General features: G+C 41.1%; 1 protein-coding gene across 7 annotated transcripts in view; it reads left to right on the top strand.

Annotated features, from left to right (window-relative positions):
- Positions 1-2,387: 2,387 nt before the first annotated feature.
- Positions 2,388-26,417, top strand: part of HPS3 (HPS3 biogenesis of lysosomal organelles complex 2 subunit 1) — a 62,500-nt gene continuing 38,470 nt past the window's right edge. For all 7 annotated transcript variants that reach the window (XR_013813142.1, XR_013813143.1, XR_013813144.1 and 4 more), the window contains exons 1-6: positions 2,388-2,711; positions 6,330-6,821; positions 7,372-7,543; positions 7,650-7,735; positions 13,957-14,149; positions 23,960-24,041. Coding sequence is in view for 4 of the 7 variants with exons in the window: in XM_079764028.1 (XP_079620154.1) it covers positions 2,495-2,711; positions 6,330-6,821; positions 7,372-7,543; positions 7,650-7,735; positions 13,957-14,149; positions 23,960-24,041 (1,242 nt within the window). In the remaining 3 variants the exon portion in view is untranslated. The remainder of the gene's footprint in view (positions 2,712-6,329; positions 6,822-7,371; positions 7,544-7,649; positions 7,736-13,956; positions 14,150-23,959; positions 24,042-26,417) is intronic.

Here is a 26,417-nt window from a genome sequence, read left to right as displayed (position 1 = left end):
TCTGCCTATAAAAGTCTATTTTGGACAGCTTCTTGGAGATACTTTCTATTTGCTAGATGGGATGCTGCCCAATTCCTGAATCATTGAATAAAACCAATAAGACCTTTAAAATTCCCTGGGTTGAATTTTGTTTTTTAACAGTGTCCTCTGCCACCTTAAAAGGTAGCAGAGCCCCTGGATCCGGGTGAGCCTGGGTCCCGGGTCCGGGTGAGGCCGTGGGCCCCTGGATCCGGGTGAGCCTGGGTCCCGGGTCCGGGTGAGGCCGTGGGCCCCTGGATCCGGGTGAGCCTGGGTCCCGGGTCCGGGTGAGGCCGTGGGCCCCTGGATCCGGGTGAGCCTGGGTCCCGGGTCCGGGTGAGGCCGTGGGCCCCTGGATCCGGGTGAGCCTGGGTCCCGGGTCCGGGTGAGGCCGTGGGCCCCTGGATCCGGGTGAGCCTGGGTCCCGGGTCCGGGTGAGGCCGTGGGCCCCTGGATCCGGGTGAGGCCACGCGACCCTGGGTCTGGGAGAGGCCACGCGCCCCTGGGTCTGGGAGAGGCCACGCGCCCCTGGGTCCGGGTGAGGCCATGCGCCCCTGGGTCCGGATGAAGCTGAATCCTGGGTCTGGGCGAGGCCGTGTGCCCCTAGATCCGGGTGAGGCTGGATCCCGGGTCCGGGTGAGGCCGTGAGCCCCTGGATCCGGGTGAAGCCGTGCCCCTGGATCCGGTCGAGACCAAACCAGAGGGAGTCGGACCTGCATTACCACCATTTGTCCACCATCCAGAGCTGAGGGGTCAGTGCCGACACGTACTCATAAGGAACTGGTGGACATTGATATTGGGTCTCAAAAGAACTGTTGGACCAGAAAGAAACTCACTACAGACTGATTCATTTGCCTGTCAGCATAACTATTATTGCTCGTCGCACATTCAATTCTTATAAGTATATCTTTAGTGACACATGATTTCGCTCATCTAGGGGAAATGATGAACAACATAGACTGATGAACAAGAACAGAACCAGAAACAAGGAGGCATCGATCGGACTATCGGGCCTCAGAGGGAGGATAGGGGAGGGTGGGGGGGGGGGGGGGAGAGATCAACCAAAGGTCTTGTGTGCATGCATATGAGCCTAACCAATGCTTAAGTTCAACAGAGGGTTGGGGCATCCATGGGGAGGGGTGTGGGATGGGAATGGGGGGATGAGGACAAATATGTGACACCTTAATCAATAAAGAAATTAAAAAAAAAAAAAAGGTAGCAGAGCATGCCACCCCAAAGTAGGCCTCTTGGCCTAAGGATTATTTTGAGAAACAGCAGATACAATTGAAGTTCTGAAAACAGAGCAGAAGTCACCCTTCTGTAGGGACATTTGACTTTAGAAAGGAAATCTCCCCGTGTAAGGTGTCTCCCTCTCTGCACCAGGAAGAAAAGGACGGGTCTAAATCACTAGGACTTCTTATCAATGGGGGAGGAACAGACTACAGCTGCATAACCTCCTTACCCTCTGGTTTGTGGGATTATAACCACAGACTCCACGTTTGAGATGTTAGGAATAGATATAGATTACCGGATAGTTTTAGGACTGAGAGCCAGTGAATTTCTGGCCCTTAGTCCTTTTTTTTTTTTAATTCTCTGGGACTGAAATTTATCTGTCAAATACCTGGAGTTCACTAGACGATGTCCACAGATTTTTTTCATTCAGCAAACTTTTTTTGTTTTTGTCAAGCACGTTCTAGGCCTCGCTCTTTCCAACTAAACCAGTGGTCGGCAAACTCATTAGTCAACAGAGCCAAATATCAACAGTACAACGATTGAAATTTCTTTTGAGAGCCAAATTTTTTAAACTTAAACGTCTTCTAACGCCACTTCTTCAAAATAGACTCGCCCAGGCCGTGGTGGTATTTTGTGGAAGAGCCACACTCCAGGGGCCAAAGAGCCGCATGTGGCTCGCGAGCCACAATTTGCCGACCACGGAAGTAAACCATTCCAGAATTTAAAGTATTGCCGAGCAGCTCCTCCTGTATTTAGTAGCCAGTTGTGCTGTGTGCACCTCACTTCAGTCATGGCAGCCCTGCCCTCCAGAGGCTCAAGGCTGGGGGTGGGGCATCCGTGACGGCCCCGAAGCAAGCAGGAAATAGTACAAGAGAGCAGACCGCTAGGTGTGAAAAAATAATTCCAGGGCCTAAAAGCTCTCCGGGCCCAAAGCGGTACCGTGAAAAGACGAAGGGAAGTCCAGCGGCACCTCGCCGGCTAGCAGCTGGGTACCAGCGCCGGCACCTGGGCCCTCGGCCTCCGCAGGGCGGGCTGGGGCGGGGCCGGGCGGGCGGGCGGCTGTGACCCCCCTCCCACCGCAGCTCCGCCCCGCCCGGCAGCGGCCACTTTAAGAAGCGGAGCCGCGGCGGCCCGGCTGGCGTTCACGTGACGCGGCAATCGCTCGCACTCACGGAAGTGGTCCCGCCTCCGCCGCCGGCGCGGGGTCCCCGGGCGCCCGGACTGGCCCGCAGCCGAGGCCGGGATGGTGCAGCTGTACAACCTGCACCCGTTCGGGTCGCAGCAGGTGGTGCCCTGCAAGCTGGAGCCCGAACGGTTCTGCGGCGGGGGCCCCGACGCGCTGTTCGTGGCGGCGGGCTGCAAGGTGGAGGCGTTCGCGGTGGCCGGGCAGGAGCTGTGCCAGCCGCGGGGCGCCTTCTCCACGCTGGGCCGGGTGCTGCACCTGGCCTACAGCGAGGCCGGTGAGTGACGGTGGGGCCGGGCGCCCGGCAGGAGGGGCTTCCTTCAGCCGACCGCGCGGCCGGCCGCCGGCCTGGGAGGGAAGGGGGCTGCGTGCTTCCGGGAACTCGCCGGGAGGTCTCGCGGCGGTTGACCGAAAATGCGCTGAGCTGTGCTGTTGTCCTGGCAACGACTGGCGAGAGACGGCTTTTAGAGCGCGGGGGTGCTCATGGCTCCTCCTCATCTGCTCTAGTCGGCAAAGCCTGTGGTTGGGTAACTGAGTCCCACTCACTGTGAGAAACCCAGACACTTAAAAAAATAACAAAACAAACACAGACAACATTTCAGACACACACGGAAGTAGGGAGAGTAGTAACCTGAGCCCCCAGGCACTCCCAGCTTCAACAATTAGGCCAACTCGTGGCAAGCCCTGGTGCACCTGTACCTATATCCACTGTCGGTTTTTGAAAGCTCACATGGTATGATGATTTTAAAATCTATATACGTGGCACTCCCCTCTTAGAACGCCCATCCATCCCCACACTCCTACCCGGTCCCCAACCCCACCTCTGCCTCCAAACAGCTTAGCAGCATCCACTGTTTTTTTTCCACCAGAAAAGTGAAGTGTAGCAAGGGGGCACTGTGTGGGTGTGTATATCCCTATTTTAGAAAACTCCAACATTTAATAATAGGTACTTCAGATGGCAAAAGGATTCACCATAGGATTTTTAAAAACTGCCTAAAAAATACACTTAGAATTCGATTCCTCCTTTTCCAGAGAGGTGTGAAGGTGTAAATATTAGTATTACGGTGGAACCACTTCCGTGACTAATGAAGTGCAGAGCACCTAGTCCCTTCTCTGTCTGCAGGTGTGAGTTCATTGAAACTTTTGGATCTCAGTTTCTGTTAAAAAATAAATAAAACAAAACAGTTGAATCACTAGATCAGTGATTTCCAGGCACTGGGATTCTGTGGGTCAGTAAAAAACTGTGAGGCTGCCATATCTGTTCATTTTATCAAATATATATATATATATATATACACACACATATATATATACACACACACACATATATGTGCATGTATATATGTATACATATATATACATACACATGTATATATATATATATTTTTTAATGAAGAGTCCTTATATTTACTGCCACCATTATTTATAATTATAAAAGTAAAAACAGCCCCAAATGTTGGATGTCTTTGCTTTATGATCAACTTACTACACTGTAATTAGTTTTTCTTTTTGACTAGTGAAGACATTAACAGGGGCCTGCAATGATTCACGGACCTGTTTGAACATTTTTAGATCTGTAAGTTCTCTTTTAGCAGAAGATTCTGATTTAGGTATTTCTTATGAAATCAGTTTCAATCATTTCACAATATTGATAGTTTTCCCACCCAACCCCCTTTTAGGCACAGGAGTTCTCACCTTTAAGAGCTCTACTGAGTGTCAAACTCACCAGTTTCAACTTTACTCTGTGTATGAGAGAGAGAGAGAGAGAGAGAGCAATACACTGTTTACATTATTTGTCCCATTCTTCCAAATGGACATTTATTCTAGAATTGAAAGTGGCAGGCATTTTATAAACTTTAAACTTTCTTGACTGTCAGTAGTGGATGACACTCCTAGTACATAAGAATTACCTGGAGGAAGCTTTAAAAATACTGTTAACATAAACATTCAAACCTGTAAAGAACTTTATGAGTTTATTTGAGCCAAACTCTCAAAAATTGCTGGGAAGCAGAATCTCAGGTATTGAGATAATGCTCCAGATAACAGTGGTTTTTCACCTTGTTTCATACATTGCAATCAAAGGAGGAGACATAAGTCGGTTACATGAAATCCATTGGCGATAGATTAGAGAGGCAGGAGAAAGCAAAGGGGGGGTAGGGGAGGAAAACTCTGGGATTGGATAAAAAGTAAAATGATAGACACATGCTTCTTTTATTTTTTTAAAATATATTTTTATTGATTTCAGAGTGTAAGGGAGAGGGAGAGATAGAAACATCAGTGATGAGAGAGAATCATGGATCAGCTGCCTCCTGCACGCCCCCTACTAGGGATTGAGCCCACAATCCCTAGCACGTGCCCTTGACCAGAATAGAACCCAGGACCCTTCATTCCACAGGCCGATGCTCTATCCACTGAGCCAAACCAGCTAGGGCACATGTTTCTTTTACATAGGTGGGTACAGGATAGTTAACAGTCAACAATTAATGATAACAATAATGAGGGAGTTTGTGATCTCCACCTTGGAGCCTTGGCACATTGGTTGTGCTCTGAGGGGTCTGGAAAAAGGGAAGTTACAAGTTACCCTGACATTCCGCAGGTATGTTATCTAGGTGCAAAAAGACAATAGGCTCAGTAAAAATCGAAGTTGATCTTTGCCAGGGAAGATATTGGCCTGGGACATGACTACCCACCGTAGACTGCTTTTTAATTAAAGTTTTAATTTCAGACCATCCTTTGTGGTTACTTTATTTATTTTTTAAACTTTTTTTGTGTGTGGTTACTTTAAGTCTCTTGAGTTTGCAAGGTTGTCACGCAGGCCTTTCCTGAGCTAGTCAGGTTAGCATGTGGCCCCTTTTCGCCCACAATACCAATGCCTGGACCACAACCTAGAAAACCAGTGTCAGTTTTTTGAGGTGTGGCCCAGCATTGGGGTGAGTCTAATATTTAGCCAGGATTGAGAACCACTGACCTAGAGCCATACTGGCTACTATAGGCAGTGAGTAGGATGGTGACCTCATTAATGAGGCCTTGAAATCAAAGATGTTTTTATAATCTGGTTGCTGTCTTAAAGGAAGTTCAGGAGTCATGTGGAATGTATTAGCATGGGTTATATAGCTCAAGGGTAACTTTCAGTCCTTGCTTGAACTTCAACCGCTGGGTACAGCTTTTATTAGTCTACACATAGCTCACTCCTAGCTATGCGATATCCAGGTAACTTGTCTTCCATATTTCAGCTTTTACTTTTTGGTGTTCTTTCCTCCCATTCACAGTAACTTGGACATGAGGGGATTTATGCTCTAAGTACCCAGTGTCTTCCTCTGTAGGCAAATCCCCCTTCAAAAACAGAGTGAATCTCATATCAGCCATTTATATGGGGTGGCCAAAAGTAGGTTTACAGTTCTTCATATGGAAAATACCATAATTAATAATTAATAATACTAGAATAAACTTTTGTATACTCACAACTGTAAACCTATGTTTGTCCCACCCTATATTTACTGTAAATGCTTTGCAGTCCTCAAGCAGTAAACATTTTCAGTTTTATTGTGTTGTTGTTGTTTTTTTATCTCTAATTGGGTGCTATTCTCCTTGGATAAGATTTGGGGGTATTAGGGAGAAAGTAGGTAGAAATTTTAAGTCATAAAACATATTTTGATGCATTGTATATTATTTCTGCCTTCTTTTTAAAAAAATATATTTTTATTGATTTCAGAGAGGAAGGGAGAGGGAGAGAGATTGAAACATCAATGATGAGAGAGAATCATTGATTGGATGCCTCCTGCATACCCCCTACTGGGGATCAAGCCCACAACCCAGGCATGTGCCCTTTTCATGATGCAAGGTAAATGGTTGTTTCTAATTACAAATTCTAAGTATAATCTTATTTCCTTCTCAGGAGACTATTTAGTAGCAATTGAAGAGAAAAACCAAGCTACATTTCTACGTGCTTATGTGAACTGGAGAAGTAAAAGGACTGAAAATTCTCGAGTGTGCATCCGAATGGTTGGACATAATGTGGAGGCACCTTTTCAAGAAACCTTCAGAGACCAGATGTCTATTGTTGAAATGCCCCTTTCTGAGACCCCCTTGTGCATTTCCTGTTGTCCTGTGAAAGGAGACCTTCTTGTTGGCTGCACAAATAAGTTAGTCTTATTTAGTCTGAAGTATCAGATCATTAATGAAGAATTCCCAGTACTGGACTTTGAACGTTCTTTAATTATACACATACATAATATAACTCCTGTTGAAATTTCTTTCTGTGTTGGATATGTGGCTGTCATGTCAGACTTAGAAGTCTTAATCCTAAAACTGGAGTCAAACCCTAAAAATGGAGAGAGTGTTCACCACCATCCACATAAGCCCAACAGTCCAGTGACACAGGCAGAAGGTAAATGATGACTTTGCTTTCTTGTTCTAGGTATAGAGTAAACCTCACTTCTGGCAATCTCTGAAACACTCGTGTGTGTGTGTGTGTGTGTGTGTGTGTGTGTGTATTGCCAAGCCACATTATGTATAGATTGAGTTATTCCTAAAACATGGGATTGGTTTTGTGATTTTATTCTGTAGCATGCAATGCATTTCAGTAATATTTGTCAATAGAAATAATGGAGCAACTGTTCGATGAGGAGTTTGTAGTCCCAGTTCGTATATTTATTAGTTGAATGAGCTTGGGTTTGGAATACCATTTCTGGGTTTCAGTTTCCTCATGTATAAAATGGGGATGATAATGAATCCTGTTGTATTGATCAGTTATTGTGAGAAATAAATGAGCAAGTGCTAAGACTTCAGAACCATAGTGCCTTGTTAATACATGAAGTGTGTGTATATATAAATAAGTAACATTACTCCTTGTCTATTTAATTGGTGGGAGATGTTGTAAAATGTAATTTCATTCATTTGGACTTGTTGAATTATTTTCTTCAATATTATTTTTTAAGGCACCAATAATGAAACTTTGCAACTTGAGTCAGATGATTTTGTTATCTGCCAGAAGCCTATGGAACTTCTTGGTAAAAATAGTGAGCAGTCTGGAGTATCTGTTACGCTGGAGTCAACGGGATTAGATGATGAAAAAATAAAATATTTTCATGTTCAGCATCTGCTCTATAGGTATTAGAAAGTTTTTTATTCACCAGCATTTAATATATATTTACCTGTGTAAAGTACATGGAAATTAGATCTCTCTCTCTCTCTGTATGTCTTTTTAAACTCACAGACGTTTTGCTCCTGATATTTCGTCCTATGTCTTGTCTGATGACATTAAATTGCATTCACTTCAGCTGCTACCCATTTACCAAACAGGTAAGTATGATCGTGATACAGTGCAGTGAGGTAAAAGGCTCTGCTCGGAGGAATAATAACATGTGTAATAGGTTAGGTTCTTCTACTGAGTCTTCCTGTAGCTTTGGACAAGTTCCTTAGCAAATCTCTGTGAGCACTAGAAAGGGAAGTTGTATCTGCTAGGAGAAGCCATGGATAGGACATGACAGACAAATGCCATTTCCCTTTTTAAAAAATGGTCACTAGACCCAAAAAGCACTGCTATAGTTGAGGTTTACTGGGTTCCAGCTGGGTACTTGGCAGACTCCTATAGTAGCATGTGAGCAAGGTGCGGATGGACTGAGGGAAGTTCATTCAGAACAGTGTTTTTCAGTCGTGCTGCACACTGGGTTTACTTGGGTACCTTTAAAAATATTGATGCCCAGCCTGACGGTGTAGCTCAGTGGTTGAGTGTCAACCTATGAACCAGGAGGTCATGGTTCAATTCTGGGTTTGATTCTCGGTCAGGGCACCTGCCCAAGTTGTGGGCTTGATCCCCAGTGGGGGGCATGCAGGAGGCAGCTAATCAATGATTATCTCTCATCATTGATGTTTCTATCTCCCTCTCTCTGAAATTTAAGAAAAAAAGAAAAATAGTGATGCCCAGACTCTATATGCTAGAAATTCTGACATAATCTGTCTATTATGGAACTGAGTATCAGTATTTTTTAAAAGCTTCCCAGGAATGTAATGGGCAGCCAAAATTGAGAATCAACATTTTATTCTGTGCTCAGTCCTAACCCGTGTAACATTTTTCTTTCTTTTTCCTTTTTTTAAAAAATTTAATAAAACTTTATTGTTCAGATTATTACAATTGTTCCTCCTTTTGCCCCCACATAGCTCCTCTCCACCCGGTTCCCACCCCACCCTCTGCCCTTACCTCCCCTCCACTGTCCACATCCATAGGTGTACGATTTTTGTCCAGTCTCTTCCCGCACCCCCCACACCCCCTTTCCCCCACAGAATTGTCAGTCCACTCCCTTTCTATGCCCCTAATTCTATTATATTCACCAGTTTATTTTGTTCATCAGATTTTTTATTCACTTGATTTTTAGATTCACTTGTTGATAGAAATGTATTTGTTGTTCATAATTTTTATCTTTACCTTTTCCTCTTCCTCTTCTTAAAGAATACCTTTCAGCATTTCATATAATACTGGTTTGGTGGTGATGAACTCCTTTAGCTTTTTCTTATCTGTGAAGCTCTTTATCTGCCCTTCAATTCTGAATGATAGCTTTGCTGGGTAGAGTACTCTTGGTTGTAGGTTCTTGCTATTCATCTCTTTGAATATTTCTTGCCACTCCCATCTGGCCTGCATAGTTTCTGTTGAGAAATCAGCTGACAGTCGTATGGGTGCTCCCTTGTAGGTAATTAACTGTTTTTCTCTTGCTGCTTTTAAGATTCTCTCTTTGTCTTTTGCTCTTGGCATTTTAATTATGATGTGTCCTGGTGTGGTCCTCTTTGGGTTCCTTTTGTTTGGGGATCTCTGGGCTTCCTGGACTTGTAAGTCTATTTCTTTCACCAGGTGGGGGAAGTTTTCTATCATTATTTCTTCAAATAGGTTTTCAGTATCTTGCTCTCTCTCTTTTTCTGGCACCCTTGAAGTTGTCCCAAAGGCTCCTTATACTATCTTCATATTTTTGGATTCTTTTTTCTTTTTGCTTTTCCAGTTGAGTGTATTTTGCTTCTTTGTATTTAAAATCTTTGACTTGATTCTTGCGTTCCTCTAGTCTGCTGTTAGGTCTCTGTATAATATTTTTTATTTCAGTCAATGTATGTTTAATTTCTAGTTGGTCCATTTTCATATCCTTGAGGGTCTCGCTAAATTTATCGGCCTTTTCTAGGAAATTCTTGAAAAACCTTATAACCGTGGTTTTGAACTCTATATACAGTCATTTGCTTTCCTCCATTTCTTTCATTTGTGATCTGTTTCTTTGTCTCCGCATTTTCGCTGCTTTCCTGAGTTGGTAGAGTAGCTTTGTATGCTAGGTGTCCTATAGGGCCCAGTGGCTCAGCCTCCCCAGTTACCTGAGGTGGACACTCTTGGTGCACCCCTTTGTGGACTGTGTGCACAGCCTTGTTGTAGTTAAGTCTTGATTGTTGTTGGTATCACTGGGAGGAATTGACTTCCAGGCCAATTGGCTGTGTCGATCAGCTGTGTCTACACTGGGAGAACTTCTGTGCTGGAGACACCCTTATGAGACAAGACTTGCAAAATTGCCAAAGCCTCTGTGCTCAGCTTGGATGGGGCGGAGTCTCAGGGTGGAGCAGACAACAATGGCTTCCCGTCAGCCCTGCCCTATGAGGCCCCTGGGTCTCAGTGTCCTGCGGTAATCGCTGCAAGCACCTCTGAGAGAAAGCCGCCCTGGAGTTTTGCCCGCTGCCAGACAGTCCAGTTTCTCCCCGAATGAGTTTGGGTTCCCAGAGTCTCACCCGGAACTGGAGTTCAGTGCAGTCGGGAGTTTCCATCTCCCTCCTGCTTGAGAAAGCCAGCCGTGCACTCAGCAGTCAGTCCTCTCTGCACGCACGCGCCTTCGGACCTCTGCCTTCCGCAGCTCCCCTGAATCTCAGTGTGCTTTTCTCTTTTCCTGACAGTCCAGATTCCCCCCGAATGAGTCTAGGTTCCCAAAGTCTCGCCCAGAACTGGAGTTCAGCGCAGTCAGGAGCTTCCATCTCCCTCCCGCTTGAGAAAGCCAGCCGCGCACTCAGCTGCCAGTCCTCTCCGCACTCGCATCTCTGTACCTCAGCCTTTTGAAGCTCCTCTGAGTCTCAGTGTGCTTTCCTCTTTTCTTCTAGTTGTAGAATTTCCACTCAGGCAGCCTTCCTGTGGTTCTGGATGATGTCCATTTTGTCTTTTAGTTGTAGTTTTGAAATTGTTGTGCAAGGCAGCAGTTTAGGTGTTTACCTATGCCGCCATCTTGGTTTCTCTCCTGTTTAACATTTTTAGATGTTGCCTAGAGAAAGGTATAAATATTGTTCTGATTAAATGTGTTTATACCTTAATTTATTTTTTTATTTGTTTTTAGTAAACATTTATTGAATACTTACTATGCTGGGCATGGTGCTGAATACTAGGGAACTAATAATAAGCAAAAGTAGGCAAAGTATTTACACTCATGGAGCTTATGGTCTCATGGGGGAGAAAGATGATTATTAGTCAAATAATCACAAAAAAAAAAGCAGAACATAGTTACATGCTGAAATGAGCACTCCGTTGACGGTGGGGCCAGTGCGGGGAGGGGTCAAAACAAAACCTGCCTTGAAAGCCTATAAAAAAAATCCTAACCTCATCTGGTGGTCAGAGAAGGCTTCTTGAGAAAGATCTGAAGAGTGAAATGGTGCTGATTTGGGGATAGGATGCAGAAGAAGCGGCAAAGGCGTGGTGGAGGGCAAATCTTGTTTGAGGAACTGAGAGAAGCAAGACCATGGAGAGTCAAGCAAGGTAGAGGGGGTTGGGAGCCCAGGCTGGAGACAAGACAGGGCCCATAGCCATGTTAGAGGGTAAACTCTATTCAGTGGCTTCCCATAGCACTTGGGATAAAATCCCAAATTCCTACATGACCCTGATTATGGGCTTATCTTGTCCCTCTCACCCTACTTACTATTCTCATCCATATGGCCTTTCTCTCATCCTCAGATAGGCCAAGTGCACTCTTGTGTAAGGCTTGTTACTTAGTCTTCAAGTGCTGAGGTTGTACTTTCCCCAGATCTTGCATGCCTCACAGCTCAAGTGTCAACTCACCACAGAGGACTTCCCTGAACTCTCAATTTAAACTATTCTATCTCCACAAACTACCCAGTTTGTTTAGTCTCTACTCCAGTTCCCATTACTAGAATGAATGCAGTTAGCTTGTCTTGTGCACTGTTGTATCCCCCGAACCGCAAACAGTGGCACTTAGTAGGTATGTGATGAATGTTTAATAGGCAAATGGAAGGGTAGTGCATATTTGAGCTGGGCCTTAAGGGATGAGTAGAACTTTTAGGAGATGGAGATTTTAGTGAGATATTACATAAGAGGAACCAACATGTACAAGGTATAAAAGTATTTGGAGATTAACGAGCAATTCTGTCTGACTAGAGCACAGATGTGTGTAAGAAAGGAGTTAGAAATAAATGGACAGGTTGTTCTGGGCCAATTATGGAGAATGCAGAATTTGACTTTCTTCTGTTATTAATGGGTGTCTTTGAAGAGTATCAATCAGAGCCAACTTTAAAAAAAAACTTTGATTATGAAAAATTTCAAGCCCATAGATATAGAGAAAATAGTACAATGAACCCATCACACAGCTTCAATAGTATTGTCTTGTGATTACTCCCTGCCAGATTATTTTGATGCAAATTCTAGAGTTTATACCATTCCATCCATAAATATTTCTGCATGTATTTCTAAAAGGAAAGGATTCTTTTATTTAAACAAACCCAAAATACCATTTCACATTTTAATTTTTTTAAATATGTTTTTATTGATTTTTAGAGGTAGAGGAGAAGGGAGAAAGAGATAGAGACATCAGTGATAAGAAAAAATCAAATTGATTGGCTGCCTTTTGATCACCCTCTACTGAGGATCCAACCTGCAACCTGGACATGTGCCCTGACCAAGAATCAAACTGAGACCTCCTGGTTCATGGATCGAAGTTCAGCTACTGAACCACACTAGCCAGGCCCATTTCACATTTTAAAAATTTCATTGATATCATCAAATATCCAGTCAGTGTTCAGATTCCCCTAATTGTCTAAAAATTTTTTCTTTAATTCATTTGTTTGGATCAGATTCATTTGTTTGGTTCATATATCACAATTGGTTGCTATGTCTTTAAAATTTCTTGTCTTCCACTCTCTTTTGTTGTTGTTGTTGTTGTTGTTGTTGTTGTTGTTAAGCCTCACCTGAGGATATTTTTCCACTGATTTTTAGAAAGAATGGAAGGGAGGGGGCGAGACAGAGATAGAGAGTAACATCGATATGAGAAAGACACATCAATTGGTTGCCTCGATTGGTTGCTTCCCTCACACGCCCGAAAGGAGGTGGGGAATGAGCCTGCAAATGAGGTAACATGCCTTTGACCGCAATCAGACCCGGGATCCTTCAGTCTGAGGGCCAGTACTCTATCCACGGAGACAAACCAGCTAGAGCTAAGGTCTCTTTGAATATGTAGGCTGTCCCTTCCTCCCTCTTTTTCTTTTCTTTGCAATTTATTTAGCAAGAAACTGGACTGATAACTGTAGAATTTCCCACAATCTGAATTTTGCTAGTTAACTCCCCACAGTGTCATTAAACATTTTCCTGTATTTCCTGTATTTCCCTGTGATTTGGTAGTTCTATCTTTTTTTTTTTTTTTTTTTATTAATGATTTTAGAGAGAGGAAGGGAGAGGGATAGAGAGATAGAAGCGTCGATGAGAGAAATATTGATCGGCCTTCCTCCTGCACACCTCCTACTGGGGATCAAGCCCACAACCGGGACATGTGTCCTGACCAGGAGTCAAACCATGATCTCCTGGTTCAGGGGCTCATCCTCATCCACTGAGCCACAATTGGCTAGGCTTGGTAGTTCTGTCTAAAGCTACACTTTTCATTATGGTAGCCATTAGTGACATGTTGCTATTGAGCACTTGAAATGTCATGAGTCTAAATTGAAATATACTGTAAGTATAAAATTTACACTAGATCTTGAAGACTTAGTACAAAAAAAAAAAGAATATAAAATACTTCATTACATTTTTGTTGATTGCTTGTTGAAATGATAATGTTTTGATTATATTGGTTAATATGACATTAAATGTATTTTGCCTGCTTTTACTTTTGTAAATGTGATTTCTGGGAAGCTTTAAATTACACATTTCTGTTGACAGTGCTAGTCTAGACTTAGTCTTGATCATAATAATAATAGTAATTATTATTATGTAACACAAGTAGTGTTGAGTTCTGTTGAAAGGTACATAGAATCTGGTTGACTCTTTTTGTAATATTAATAGCCATTAATGATTATTACCTAGCTCTGTTCATTTATTAGGAGTTACAACATGGTGATACTCTAATTATATCACTCCTTTTTAATTTCTTACTGGCATTCTTCTATAAAGAGCAACTTCCCCTAAAAAGCTCTTTGCTTATCTACTAATAGACTTTTTTGCCTAGAAAAGTAAAAATATTGCTTCCCTTTATTTGCTGGTTTTATTGTTCGTTTGTTTTTTCTTTTTCATACAGATTCTCTTACTTCTGAGAGAAAAAATGTGTCTCAGGAAAAGGAGTTGCTGAGTCTCTTTTGTTTTTTCTCATTGCCTCATGTGGGCTATCTCTACCTGGTGGTCAAATCGGTTGAATTAATGTCAGTTTACCAATATCCCGAGAAATCTCAACAGGCAGTACTCACGCCACAATTTTTGCATGTCATCACGAGGTATGTTATAGTTGCTGGCCTTTGAGTCACTTATATTTCTGTAAATTCTTGAGGTGCTTTCCAAATCTAAATGAGAATTGAGTGAACCAGTATGTAGCTCTGAAAATTAATGTATATATCTGCCTTTTGATGGCCCATACCTGCCTTTTTAGTGTAAGTGTTCTGGTTTTGCCTTTTTTAATTTTCTGAGACTGGATGGGGATCTTTGTAAGAAAGAAGGAGGTTCTTCATGAGGAAGATTTTTATAGGGAATTCTAATGAAAAGTCAGTGGGGCCAGTCAGGGTATCTCTAGATTTCTTGTCCTAATTTTATTTTTCAGTGCTACTATATCTTTTCTGTATGAGTTGAATTATTCCATAATGATTTAGAACTATGAAGGGGCCAGAAACACTATCTGATTGTACCTTTCATTGGTGCAGATGGGGAAGTAGTCCAGAAGTTGAGATTGGTCAAGGTCATGTTGCTAATTGGTGGCAGGTGTCTGTTGAGTTGCCTTATCCTGGTTTGCTGGCATCTAAAGTGGGGTCTTGACCTCATTTCCTTTTATCTCAACTGTAAGTTATGCTTTTGGTTTTATTTCCTGTTTTTTTAAGCTTAGATTATGTGCAAGGCACTTACATTTGTGCCTTCTGGTCGAGCAACTATGAATAAGGTACACCATCTGCTTTCTAAAGCAACAAAATAGAGGGGGCCAGAGATACATAACCAGGGCACAAACACTAGGGAGATTTGTGAAAAATGTCTTAAGACTTCATAAAAGTGGTAGGCACTGGGAGGAGAGAAATTACTTAGGCTAAGTCATATGGGAAAGTTTTTATGTTTGAAGTGTGGCCTGAGAGCTAGTTAGAATAAAACAGATCAAGATTGGAAGAGAAGGGCATTATGGAGGGAAGACTATAAACAAAGAGTATGTTATACAGTTTTGCAGGAGCAACCAATAATTTATTATATTGTTAATTAAATTATTTTTTTTAAAAAGGTTAGTAATTTTTTATTTCTATTTTTTTTTTCAACTGAGTGGTGGTATCAGAATCTCCAGCAGGTGCTAGAATATATTTCAAACAGCACAAGACCCACCTGGGGATTTGATGCCCACTCCTAGTGTGAGTGCTCCCCTCTTCCCCCACTCTCTGGTATAAGGAGAAATGCTATTGTGTGTTTCTTAAATGAACATTGTGGAGGTAGCTAGTCTTTTCAATTTCCAAAGTGTTGTGTAGTGATGTAACTCAGGGCTTTGAAAATTAAATTAAGGATTTTTTAAGGTTTTGACCAAAGAAAGTGATGTGGTCAGAGCATTGCTTTAGGAAAATTAATAGTGGCCATTATGGAGGTTGGATTGAACATAGATAAATAAGCTATTGAAGTGGTTCAGGTAAGGATAATGAAGGGCTGAATTTGTGCAGGGCAGTAGCAGTGAGAAGATAAAGAAGAATGGATGGGAGAAGTTTCGGTAAGAGAATTAAAATACTTGGTTTCAGGTGGGATAGCTGGAAGGAGGAGGCTTGAAAACCCCATGAGTTTTAAACCTACTTTTATGAAAGAATGGAGGCTGGTGTAGTGTGGGGTAAAAGAGAAATTTGTCTTACACATTTGAGTTGGAGGTGCTTAGGGAATATAAAGAGGAAATGTTAAGTATGCTTTTGGATACATAGGACTAAAGATTAGGGAAGAGAGAAAAACTTCGATGTTTTATTATGATAAAAAAAGAGCTGATTATTTAAGTAGTGAGCATAGCTCCAAGAGTGTGTAGCAGAGAAAAGCAGTCGAACTAAAAGTCTGGTGAAGGGGGGACCGAAAAAAATGGTGGTGGAATAGACAGACATGTCTTGAGCCTTGTCCCGGAGCAGAAAGAAAGAACGGCTGAGGATCGCATGGGGAGTGTTTTTTGGCGACTTAAGGGACAGCTATACTCCAGGAGAAGGTGGGGGACTGCTGGATAGGGTTCCCATGACCGGGCAGCCCCCACTGCTGCTGGGTTCCCTCCCAGAGCCACTGGCTAGGACGTGGAGACCGTGCCATCTTGAAGGGGAAAGTGGATGTTATCGGAAGCCTGAAAATCTACAACTGCGGCTCCCGCCGAACAGCTGCGAACCCCAGAACACTGGTCCCCAATTGGTGCAAACACGCGGATTCAGAGGAGCTCTACACTCCACCACAGAAAGGTCAGATTTTGCCTGGGATAAGGAGAGAGGGAACTACATAACCAGACATCCAGAGAAAAGAGACCATGGGGAGACAAAGAAACAGCCCTCATATGAAAGAAAAGCAGGCATCACCAGAAAAGGAAGTAAATGAAATGGAGGCAAGCAACCTGTCAGAGAAAGAATTGAGAGAAATAGTCATAAGGTGGCTGAAAAGAATGGAAGAGAAATTCAACAATATGAGTAAGAACCAAGAGGAAATGAAACATGACATCGCTGCTGTAAAGAACTCAATAGAAAGCATCAAGAGTAGACTAGAAGAAGCAGAGGACCCCATCAGTGAGCTAGAAGACAAGGTGGGAAAAAATACCCAAGTAGAACAGCTTCTAGAAAAAAAATTAAAAAGCAGGAAGAGAGCCTAAGGGAACTTTGGGACAACACGAAACAAAACAACATCTGCATAATAGGGGTTCCAGAAGGAGAGGAAACTGAGCAAGAATTAGAAAACCTGTTTGAAGAAATAATGACAGAAAACTTCCCTGATATAGGGAAGAGAAAACCCACACAAATCCAAGAAGCTCACAGAGTCCCAAGCAAAATGAACCCAAAAGACGGATGCCAAGGCACATTATAATTAAATTGGCAAACACCAACGACAAAGTAAGAATCTTAAAAGCGGCCAGAGAGAGACAGGAAGTTACATACAAAGGAACCCCCATCAGACTAGCAACTGATTTCTCAACAGAAACTCATCAGGCCAGAAGGGAATGGAATGAAATATACAAATTCATGCAAAGGAAGGGTCTGAATCCAAGAATACTGTACCCAGCAAGGCTATCAATCAAAATTGAAGGTGAAATCAGGAGCTTCACAGACCAAAAACAAAGACTAAGGGAATTTATTACCACCAAACCAGCAATGCAAGTAATGGTAAAGGGTCTGCTGTAAAAAAAAAAAAGAAATAGGAAGCAAAGAAGGAACACAGGGGTAAAGAATAAAAATGGCGACAAATAAGTACCTATCAATAATAACTTTAAATGTAAATGGATTAAATGCCCCAATCAAAAGACATAGGGTAATGGATTGGATAAGAAAACAAGACACATATATCTGCTGTTTGCAAGAAACCCACCTCAGAAAAAAAGACACAAACAGACTGAGGGTGAAGGGATGGAAAAAGGTTTTTCAGGTGAATGGAAATGAAAAAAAAAAAAAGCTGGGGTAGCAATACTTATATCTGACAAATTAGATCTCAAAATGAAGGACATAACAAGAGATAAGGAAGACCACTTCATAATACTAAAGGGAGCAATCCAACAAGAAGAAATAACTCTGGTAAACATATACACACCCAATACAGGAGCACCCAAATAAAAAAACTGGAGGATAACAAGGGAGAGATTGACAGCAATACAATCATAGTAGGGGACTTTAATTCCCTACTATCACCATTGAACAAATCCTCTAAAAAAAATCAGCAAAGAAACATCAATCCTAAATGACTCACTAGACCAGATGGAATTGACATCTTCAGAACATTTCACCCCAAAGCCACAGAATATACATTCTTCTCAAGTGCACATGGGTCATTTTCAAAGATAGACCATATGTTGGGTCATAGACAGAGTCTCTTCAAATTCAAGAAGATAGAAATCATATCACGCATCTTCTCAGATCACAGTGGCATAAAACTGGAAATCAACTACAATAAAAACAATCCAAAAAAATCAAACACATGGAAACTAAACAGCATGCTATTAAACAATGACTGGGTTACCAGAGAGATCAAGGAAGAAATAAAAAACATCATGGCAACAAATGACAATGAAAACACAACAATCCAAAATCTGTGGGACACAGCGTAAGCAGTTTTGAGAGGGAAGTTCATAGCTCTACAAGCCTACTGCAAAAAACAACAAACAATGGTAAGAAATTACCTAATCCTACAACTCATAGTTAGAAAGAGAGCAACAAGAAAAGCCCAGTGTAAGCAGAAGGAAGGAAATAATAAAGATCAGAACAGAGATAAACCACATAGAGACCAAAGAAACAATACAAAAGATCAACAAAACCAAAAGCTGGTTCTTTGGAAGGATAAACAAAATTGATGAACCTCTAGCCAGGCTCACCAAGAAGCAAAGAGAGAGGACCCAAATAAACAAAATCAGAAATGGAAGAGGTGAAATAAAAACAGACCCCACAGAAACACAAAGGATTGTTAAAAAATACTATGAACATCTCTATTCCAACAAAGTGGACAACCTGGAGGAAATGGACATATTCCTAGAAAAATATAACCTTCCAAAACTCAATCAGGAAGAATCTAAACATCTCAGTAGGCCAATAACTATGGAAGAAATTGAAGCAGTCATCAAAAAGCTTCCGGCAAACAAAAGCCCGGGGCCAGACGGCTTCACAGGGGAGTTTTACCAAACATTCAAGGAAGAACTAAAACCTATCTTCCTCAGACTATTCCAAAAAATTCAAGAGGAAGGAACACTTCCAAGCTCATTCTATGAAGCCAGCATCACCCTAATACCAAAATCAGATAAAGACAACACAATGAAAGAGAATTACAGGCCAATATCCCTCATGAACATAGATGCCAAAATCCTCAACAAAATTCTAGCAAATTGGATCCAGCAATACATCAGAAAGATCATACACCATGACCAAGTAGGATTTATCCCAGGAATGCAAGGATGGTACAATATCCACAAATCAATAAACGTGATACATCACATAAACAAATTGAGAGATAAAAATCACATAGTCATATCAGTTGATGCATAAAAAGCATTTGACAAAATCCAACACCCTTTCTTGATAAAAACTTTCAACAAGGTGTGAATAGAGTGATCATACCTCAACATAATAAAAGCTATATATGATAAACCCACAGCTAACCTCATACTCAGTGGGCAAAAACTAAAACCATTTCCCCTAAGAACAGGAACAAGACAGGGATGCCCACTCTCACCACTCCTGTTTGACATAGTACTGGAAGTATTAGCCATTGCAATTAGACAAGAAGAAGAAATAAAAGGCATCCAAATTGGAAAAGAAGAAGTAAAGCTGACCTTATTTGCAGATGACATGATATTGTACATAAAAAACCCGAAAGACTCCATAAAAAAACTAATTGACTTAATAAATGAATTCGGCAATGTAGCAGAATACAAAATTAATGCCAAGTAATCTATGGCATTTCTATACACCAATAGTGAACTTACAGAAAGAGAGACTAAAAAAGCAATCCCATTTAGCATCGCACCAAAAAAATTAAGATACCTAGGAGTAAACTTAACCAAGGAGGTAAAAGAACTCTATGCAGAAAACTACAGGACACTGAAAAAAGAGATTAAGAGGAAGAGGTAAACAGATGGAAGAACATACCATGTTCATTGATTGGTAGAATCAACATCATTAAAATGTCCATACTACCCAAAGCAATCTATAGATTCAATGCACTCCCCATGAAAATACCCACAGCATATTTCACAGACCTAGAAAGAACTCTCCAAAAATTCATCTGGAATAAAAAAATAAAACTCCGAATAGCCACAGTAATCCTGAGAAAGAAGAATAAAGTAGGTGGGATCTCAATACCAGATTTCAAGCTGTATTACAAAGCCACTGTTCTCAAAACAGCCTGGTACTGGCACAAGAACAGACATATAGATCAATGGAATAGAATGTAGAACCCAGATATCGACCCAAACCACTATGCTCAATTAATATTTGACAAAGAAGGCATGAACATACAATGGAGTCAAGACAGTCTCTTCAACAAATGGTGTTGGGAAAATTGGACAGATACATGCAAAAAAATGAAATTAGACCACCAACTTATACCATACAGAAAAATAAACTCAAAATGGATACAGGACTTAAACATAAGACGGGAACCCATAAAAATACTAGAGGAATCCACAGGCAGCAAAATCTCAGACATATGCCGAAAGAACTTCTTCACTGATACTGCTCCTAGGGCAATGGAAGCTAAAGAGAAAATAAACAAATGGGACTACATCAAAATAAAAAGTTTTTTCACAGCAAAAGAAACCATCAACAAAACAACAAGAAAGCCCACTGTATGGGAGAACATATTTGCAAATGTTATCACTGATAAAGGTTTAATCTCCAACATCTACAGGCAACTTATACAACTTAATAAAAGGAAGATAAATGATCCAATAAAAAAATCGGCAACGGACCTAAATAGAATCTTTTTGAAAGAAGACAGAAGGAAGCCCAAGAGACACATGAAAACATGCTCAAAGTCACTAATTATCCGAGAGATACCAATCAAAATGACAATGGGGTACCATCTCACACCTGTCAGAATGGCTATCATCAACAAATCAACAAATGACAAGTGTTGGCGATGATGCGGAGAAAAAGGAACCCTTGTGCACTGCTGGCAGGAATGCAGACTGGTGCCGCCAATGTGGAGAACAGTATGGAGTTTCCTCAAAAAACTAAAAATGGAACTCCCATTTGACCCAGTAATCCCACTCCTAGATATATATCCTAAGAAACTAGAAACACCAATAAGAAAGGATATATGCACCCTTATGTTCATAGCAGCACAATTTAAAATAGCTAAGATTTGGAAACAGCCTAGGTGCCCGTCAGCAGGTGAGTGGATCAAAAACTGTGGTACATCTACACAATGAAGTACTATGCTGCCATAAAAAAAGAAGGAATTCTTACCATTTGTAGCAACCTGGATGGAACTGGAGAGCATTATGCTAAGTGAAATAAGCCAGTCAATGAATGAAAAATACCACATGATCTCACTCATTTGTGGATAATAAAGAACATTATAAACTGATGAACAAAAAGATAGATACAGAGGCAGTAAAGCATCAAACACACTGTCAAATTACAGCGGGAAGGTTAGGGAGAGGAGGGGGAGATAAGAGATCAACCAAAGGACTTGGATGCATGCATGTAAGCATAACGTACGCAAAACACTGGGGTGTGAGGGCATGTATGGGAGTGGGGTGGGGATGGGGCAATGGTAAGATATGTACACATAATACCTTAATAAAAAAAAATGAAATAAAATAAAAAAACAAAAAAAATAAAAGTCTGGTGAAGGTCATGTTTATGAAGCAAGAAGAGGAAGAGAAGAATCTTCAAGGATGTGGAGAAACCTAGGAAACTACAGCAGCTCAGAAACCAAGGAAAGCCAAAACCAGTTTGGCTCAGTGGATAGAGCGTCGGCCTGTGGACTCAAGGGTCCCGGGTTCGATTCCGGTCAAGGGCATGTACCTTGGTTGCGGGCACATCCCCAGTAGGGGGTGTGCAGGAGGCAGCTGATCAATGTTTCTCTGTCATCGATGTTTCTAACTCTCTATCCCTCTCTTTTCCTCTCTGTAAAAAATCAATAATATATATATATATATATATATATATATATATATATATATATATATATATATATATATATAAAGAAACCAAGGGAAAAAATAGAGGGTGAAAGAAGGAATAAAATATCAATTTGTTTTCCAAAATATTGATGCAAAGAGTGTCCATCTTTCCTCCATCTCATTGAACAGATGTTACAGAACAGGGAATTTACTGAGTGGACCCTCTAAATCCCCTACCCACTTTTAAGTGTAAGTCATGTGTTTTTACAGACCAGTATGTTTATATACCCTTAAAGAAAAGCAATAGAAGAGAAGATTTTAATCTAAGTATATAAAATCATGTAAAATGTCACCTTACAGCAATGCATAAATGAGTCCTACTTCTCAGAGTCAACCACATCAACATGTTGCTTTGGCTTAAAAAAAAAAATACCAGTACTATGATTTGTTTTTCACAGAAGTGGATCATATATCCACTGTTCAGCATGATTAGCAGCATGTCCTGGACATCTTTCCAGGCAGCACATTTCAGTTCACTTTAATTTTTTATGGTGCTCCTTTGTGCTCCAACAGTAGCCAGCAGCTGAAGTGGAGGGGAGTCAGAGGAGCCAATCTTTTTACCTCTAGACCAGCGGTTCTCAACCTGTGGGTCACGACAGGTTGAGAACCGCCAGCAGGATCGCCTAAGCCCATCGGAAAACACAGATATTTACATTACGATTCATAACAGTAGCAAAATTACAGTTATGAGGTAGCAACGAAAATAATTTTATGGTTGTGGGTCACCACAACATGAGGAACTGTATTAAAGGGTCGAGGCATTAGAAAGGTTGAGAACCACTGTTCTAGATAGACCCTAACAGTAATCCATTACTTTCATTAGACCTTTGGTCATTCTGGCCCCACTGTGGGTGCTGTTTTGTTCCTCACTGTCTCAAAGTACCTTCCAATCATTTTAATTCCTGAGAATGCTCTCTACTCCAAATTTCTAAGTGGTGGTGCTGTTGTCATGACTTTAGAGGTCATGTCCTAGAACTTTAAGGAAATTGATAGAAATGGCCGTGGGCTGAGGCTGAAGTGGAAGCCCCAACACACAGATGGAGAGGGCCTTGACTGATGCCCCTTCCCTACATTGTGCAGATTATTGTTAGATTTGCTTTAGTCTTTCACCTTTTTATTTTAACAGAGTTCATTTTCTTTTTTTAAAATATATTTTTATTGATTTCAGAGGAAGGGATAGGGAGAGAGAGATAGAAATATTAATGATAAGAGAGAATCATTGATCAGCTGTCTCCTGCATGCCCCACACTGGGCATCGAGCCCGCAAACCCGGGCATGTACCCTCACTAGGAATTGAATTCCTATTTAATAGGTCGACACTCAACCACTGAGCCACGCTGGCCAGATCAGAGTTCATTTTCACTTCTCCCACTTTTTAGTTTGTTTTTAAAAAATCATTCCTGTGAATTCACTACAAGATAGGTTTTGTAGCACTTTCTAAGTTAACTGTTTTTAATGTCAATATTGCAGTGCTGACTTATCCACCAGTCACCAGGCATCTATTGTGCACTTACTGTAGGGTCCCTAGGTTGTTTCCACAGAAGCAGCCTGGGGTTGTGGAAAGAGATAGAGGAGTGTGAGGAGTGAGGAGACCTGGGATCTAATTTCGCTCTATTCTCCAGGGAGGCCTTGGACCAGTCATGAACTTCCCATGCTCTAATCTTTAAAACAAGCTGCTGGATTGATAATACTTGAAGATTCCATCAGACAGCCTCTGATTTTCTGTTCTACCACTGGATTTGTGTTTGCATCATCTAAGTGTGTTGTCCAGCATAATCCAAGCTCAATTTCATCCTGAGATGAGTGGGATAGAGATAATAGTCAAGAATTTGGGTTCTAATCTTGGCTTTGATACTGAATTCTCTGTACCTTGGATTGATCCTGGTGACATCATTTGTCTGCAAAATGAGACTATTTGACCTAGATCCTGGTTCTTAACTAGGGGTGTACAACAGAGCCAAATGTAGAATTCTGTGGAGACACACATGTCTGGATTCAGCCCCTAGAAATTATGATTCAATAGGAGTAAGGAGAGGACCAGTTATGTTTTAAAAAATACTCTATAGGGATTTGAGGACTCTCCTTGATAAACAGTCTACCTCATCAGCATTTGACAGATACTTGCATCTTCTTCCACCTTGGCCATAGTTCTGTTCACCTGCAAAATTCTCCCAGCTATGGACACATTTTTGCCTCCACTTTGCTCAGTGGCCTTTTTCCTCTTCCTCAGTAACAACCTGCAGTGTTTCACAGTGCGGTGCAGTGCGGCGGCAGCTCGTGAGGAGGACCCGTATGTGGACTCCACCCTGAAGGTTAGAACTACATTATTGTGACAGTGCAATCTTAGATCAAAAAGGAATAAATGCACACTTGTAAATGCACTCTTGGTTGTACGCGAGGTGAACAGTAGGTCTTAAGATCTTGTTTATTGAATTAGAACCTTTGAATGTAAAATAGTAATCAATTTTTGATTCATGGTTTAGATAATAATATTTAAGATTATTTTGAAAACATTTCACTCAGAATTTAGTCTAGTACATAGTTTTGAAAGTTTGGTGAAGAATGTAGTGTAACTTCAGAGAGAGTACTTCACAACTATAGTATACTACAATTTTATTTTTTAACAGAAATATTGGTGGCAATTATAGGTAGCTATTAATACTTCAGCTTAGAAATTAGTATATTCAAGAATACAAAATTGAATAAAGTGCATTAAAATAATTTCTTTATATTGTTATCAGATATGCCTATAATTCTTTTGTTATTTTACAAGCCTTCAACAATCTTTTGTATTTCTATAGACTAAATCTAGGAGTTAATGGATATGTTAGATCAATAACCTCATTTTTAGTATGCTTATTCTGTGCAAAGCTCTTGACTACAAAATAAACATAGGTCATCTATGATGAAATTCTATGTTTTCTGATGTTGAATTTCTGTTCTCAAAAATATACGGATCATTTTTATGATATTCATCGTATGGTGTATTACCTCTGACGTATAAGCTCCTTGAATGAATGTTTGTTGTGAACATATAGGCTGCAGGAAACCACAAAATCCTGATGGCCTGTATTTCACAGGTTAGTTTATGTCTATTATAAAAGGCATCTGGAACACCTTTTCCTGGAAAACTAAGTGCTCAGAAACGATTGTTATGTTAATAAGCCAGCACTGTAAAGTGCTAAAGTGTCTGAGGCACTCTCCTGTTATCACTGTTGCCCAGGTTGGGATAGGTGATCTCGAGTTTTATGTGATCTGAGTTCTTAGTAACTCTTTTTTTGTTGTGGCCCAACCTGTAGCTTTTTTGTTGCTGACCAGGCTTGCTGCCTACCTTCAGCTCTTGGGAAGCCGGAATCGCATCTTTTCCTTGTCTTTCTGTTTGTGGTTAAGCTACACATGTGCCCTTTTAAATAGTTTATTTTTAAAATAAAGGTTATTTTCCTAGTAAAAATTGAAAGCTGACAGATTCTTTGCCCCTTTCTTCTCCTCACACCATGCCTTTAAGGAAAAAGAAAAAAACTCAGAAAGACATAGGCTTACATAGGTAGTGATGGTAGAGTGAGGGATATATAATAGATTGAGGTAGGATCAAAGCTATAATAAAAATGTCAGATAATAACAAATGTTGGTGAGGATGCTAAGAAATTGGAACACTCATACATTGCTTGAGGGAATATAACATGGTGTGGCCACCTTGAAATAAGTCTGATATTTCCTCAAACAGTTAAACATTGAGTTACCCTGTGACCCAGTGATTCAACTTCTCGGTATATGCCCAAGAGAAATGAAAAAAATACATCTACACAAAATGTCCACACACTATACACAAATGTGTATAGCAACATTATTCATAATAACTAAAAGGTGGAAGCAATCCAAATGTTCATCAGCTGATGAATGGATGAACAAAATGTGATATATCCATATAACGGAATATTATTTGGCCATAAAATGAAATGAAGCACTGACACATGGATGAACACATGGAAACTGACACATGGAAGCGCCATAATATGGATGAACCTTGCTATAACATAGATGACCCTTTTAGCACTATAACAGGGATGAATTTGAAAGAAGCCAGTCACCAAAGACCACACACATATTTATATGATTTCATTTATATATAAGTCCAGAATAGGCAAACCAATAGAGAAAAAGAGTAGATTAGTTGTTGCTTAGGATTGGGATGGATGAGAGAGAGGGGGACAATAGCAAAAGGGTACATAGTTGTTTTTTTTTGAGATGATAAAAGTGTTCTAAAATTGACTGGTGTTGGTTGCACATATCTGTTTGCTAAACACTATTATACTAAAAACCATTCAGTTGTATGCTTTAAATGGGTGAATTTTGTAGTATGTGAATGATATGTCAATAAAACTCTTAAGAAAAAGAAGGGAAAATAAAGAAAATAAATCATACTTTCAGGTCTTCTCGGTCTCATAAAACCAGAGGGAAGGAACCCAAAAGAGAGGAAGTGAGAAAAGAAGAGACGGGTAGCTGGTTGGGGCTGCTGCACTTGAGACCCGTCCTCTGGAGCGTACACAGGGCGGGATGGTGATCACACCTCATGGCTCCCCCTGCCTTGCATCCCCCCCCATTCTGAAATCCCAGATGCCACCTGAGTGAGCGTGCATTTAGCCCACTTGCTGACTCAGGCTTTGGGAGCTGAGGGGTGTGAGAAAGAT

Source organism: Cnephaeus nilssonii (assembly GCF_951640355.1).
Source record: "Cnephaeus nilssonii genome assembly, chromosome: 3".
NCBI classification, from domain to species: domain Eukaryota; kingdom Metazoa; phylum Chordata; class Mammalia; order Chiroptera; family Vespertilionidae; genus Cnephaeus; species Cnephaeus nilssonii.
The sequence above is the reverse complement of the archived record's forward strand: the minus strand, read 5'-3'. Positions and strand labels throughout refer to the sequence as shown.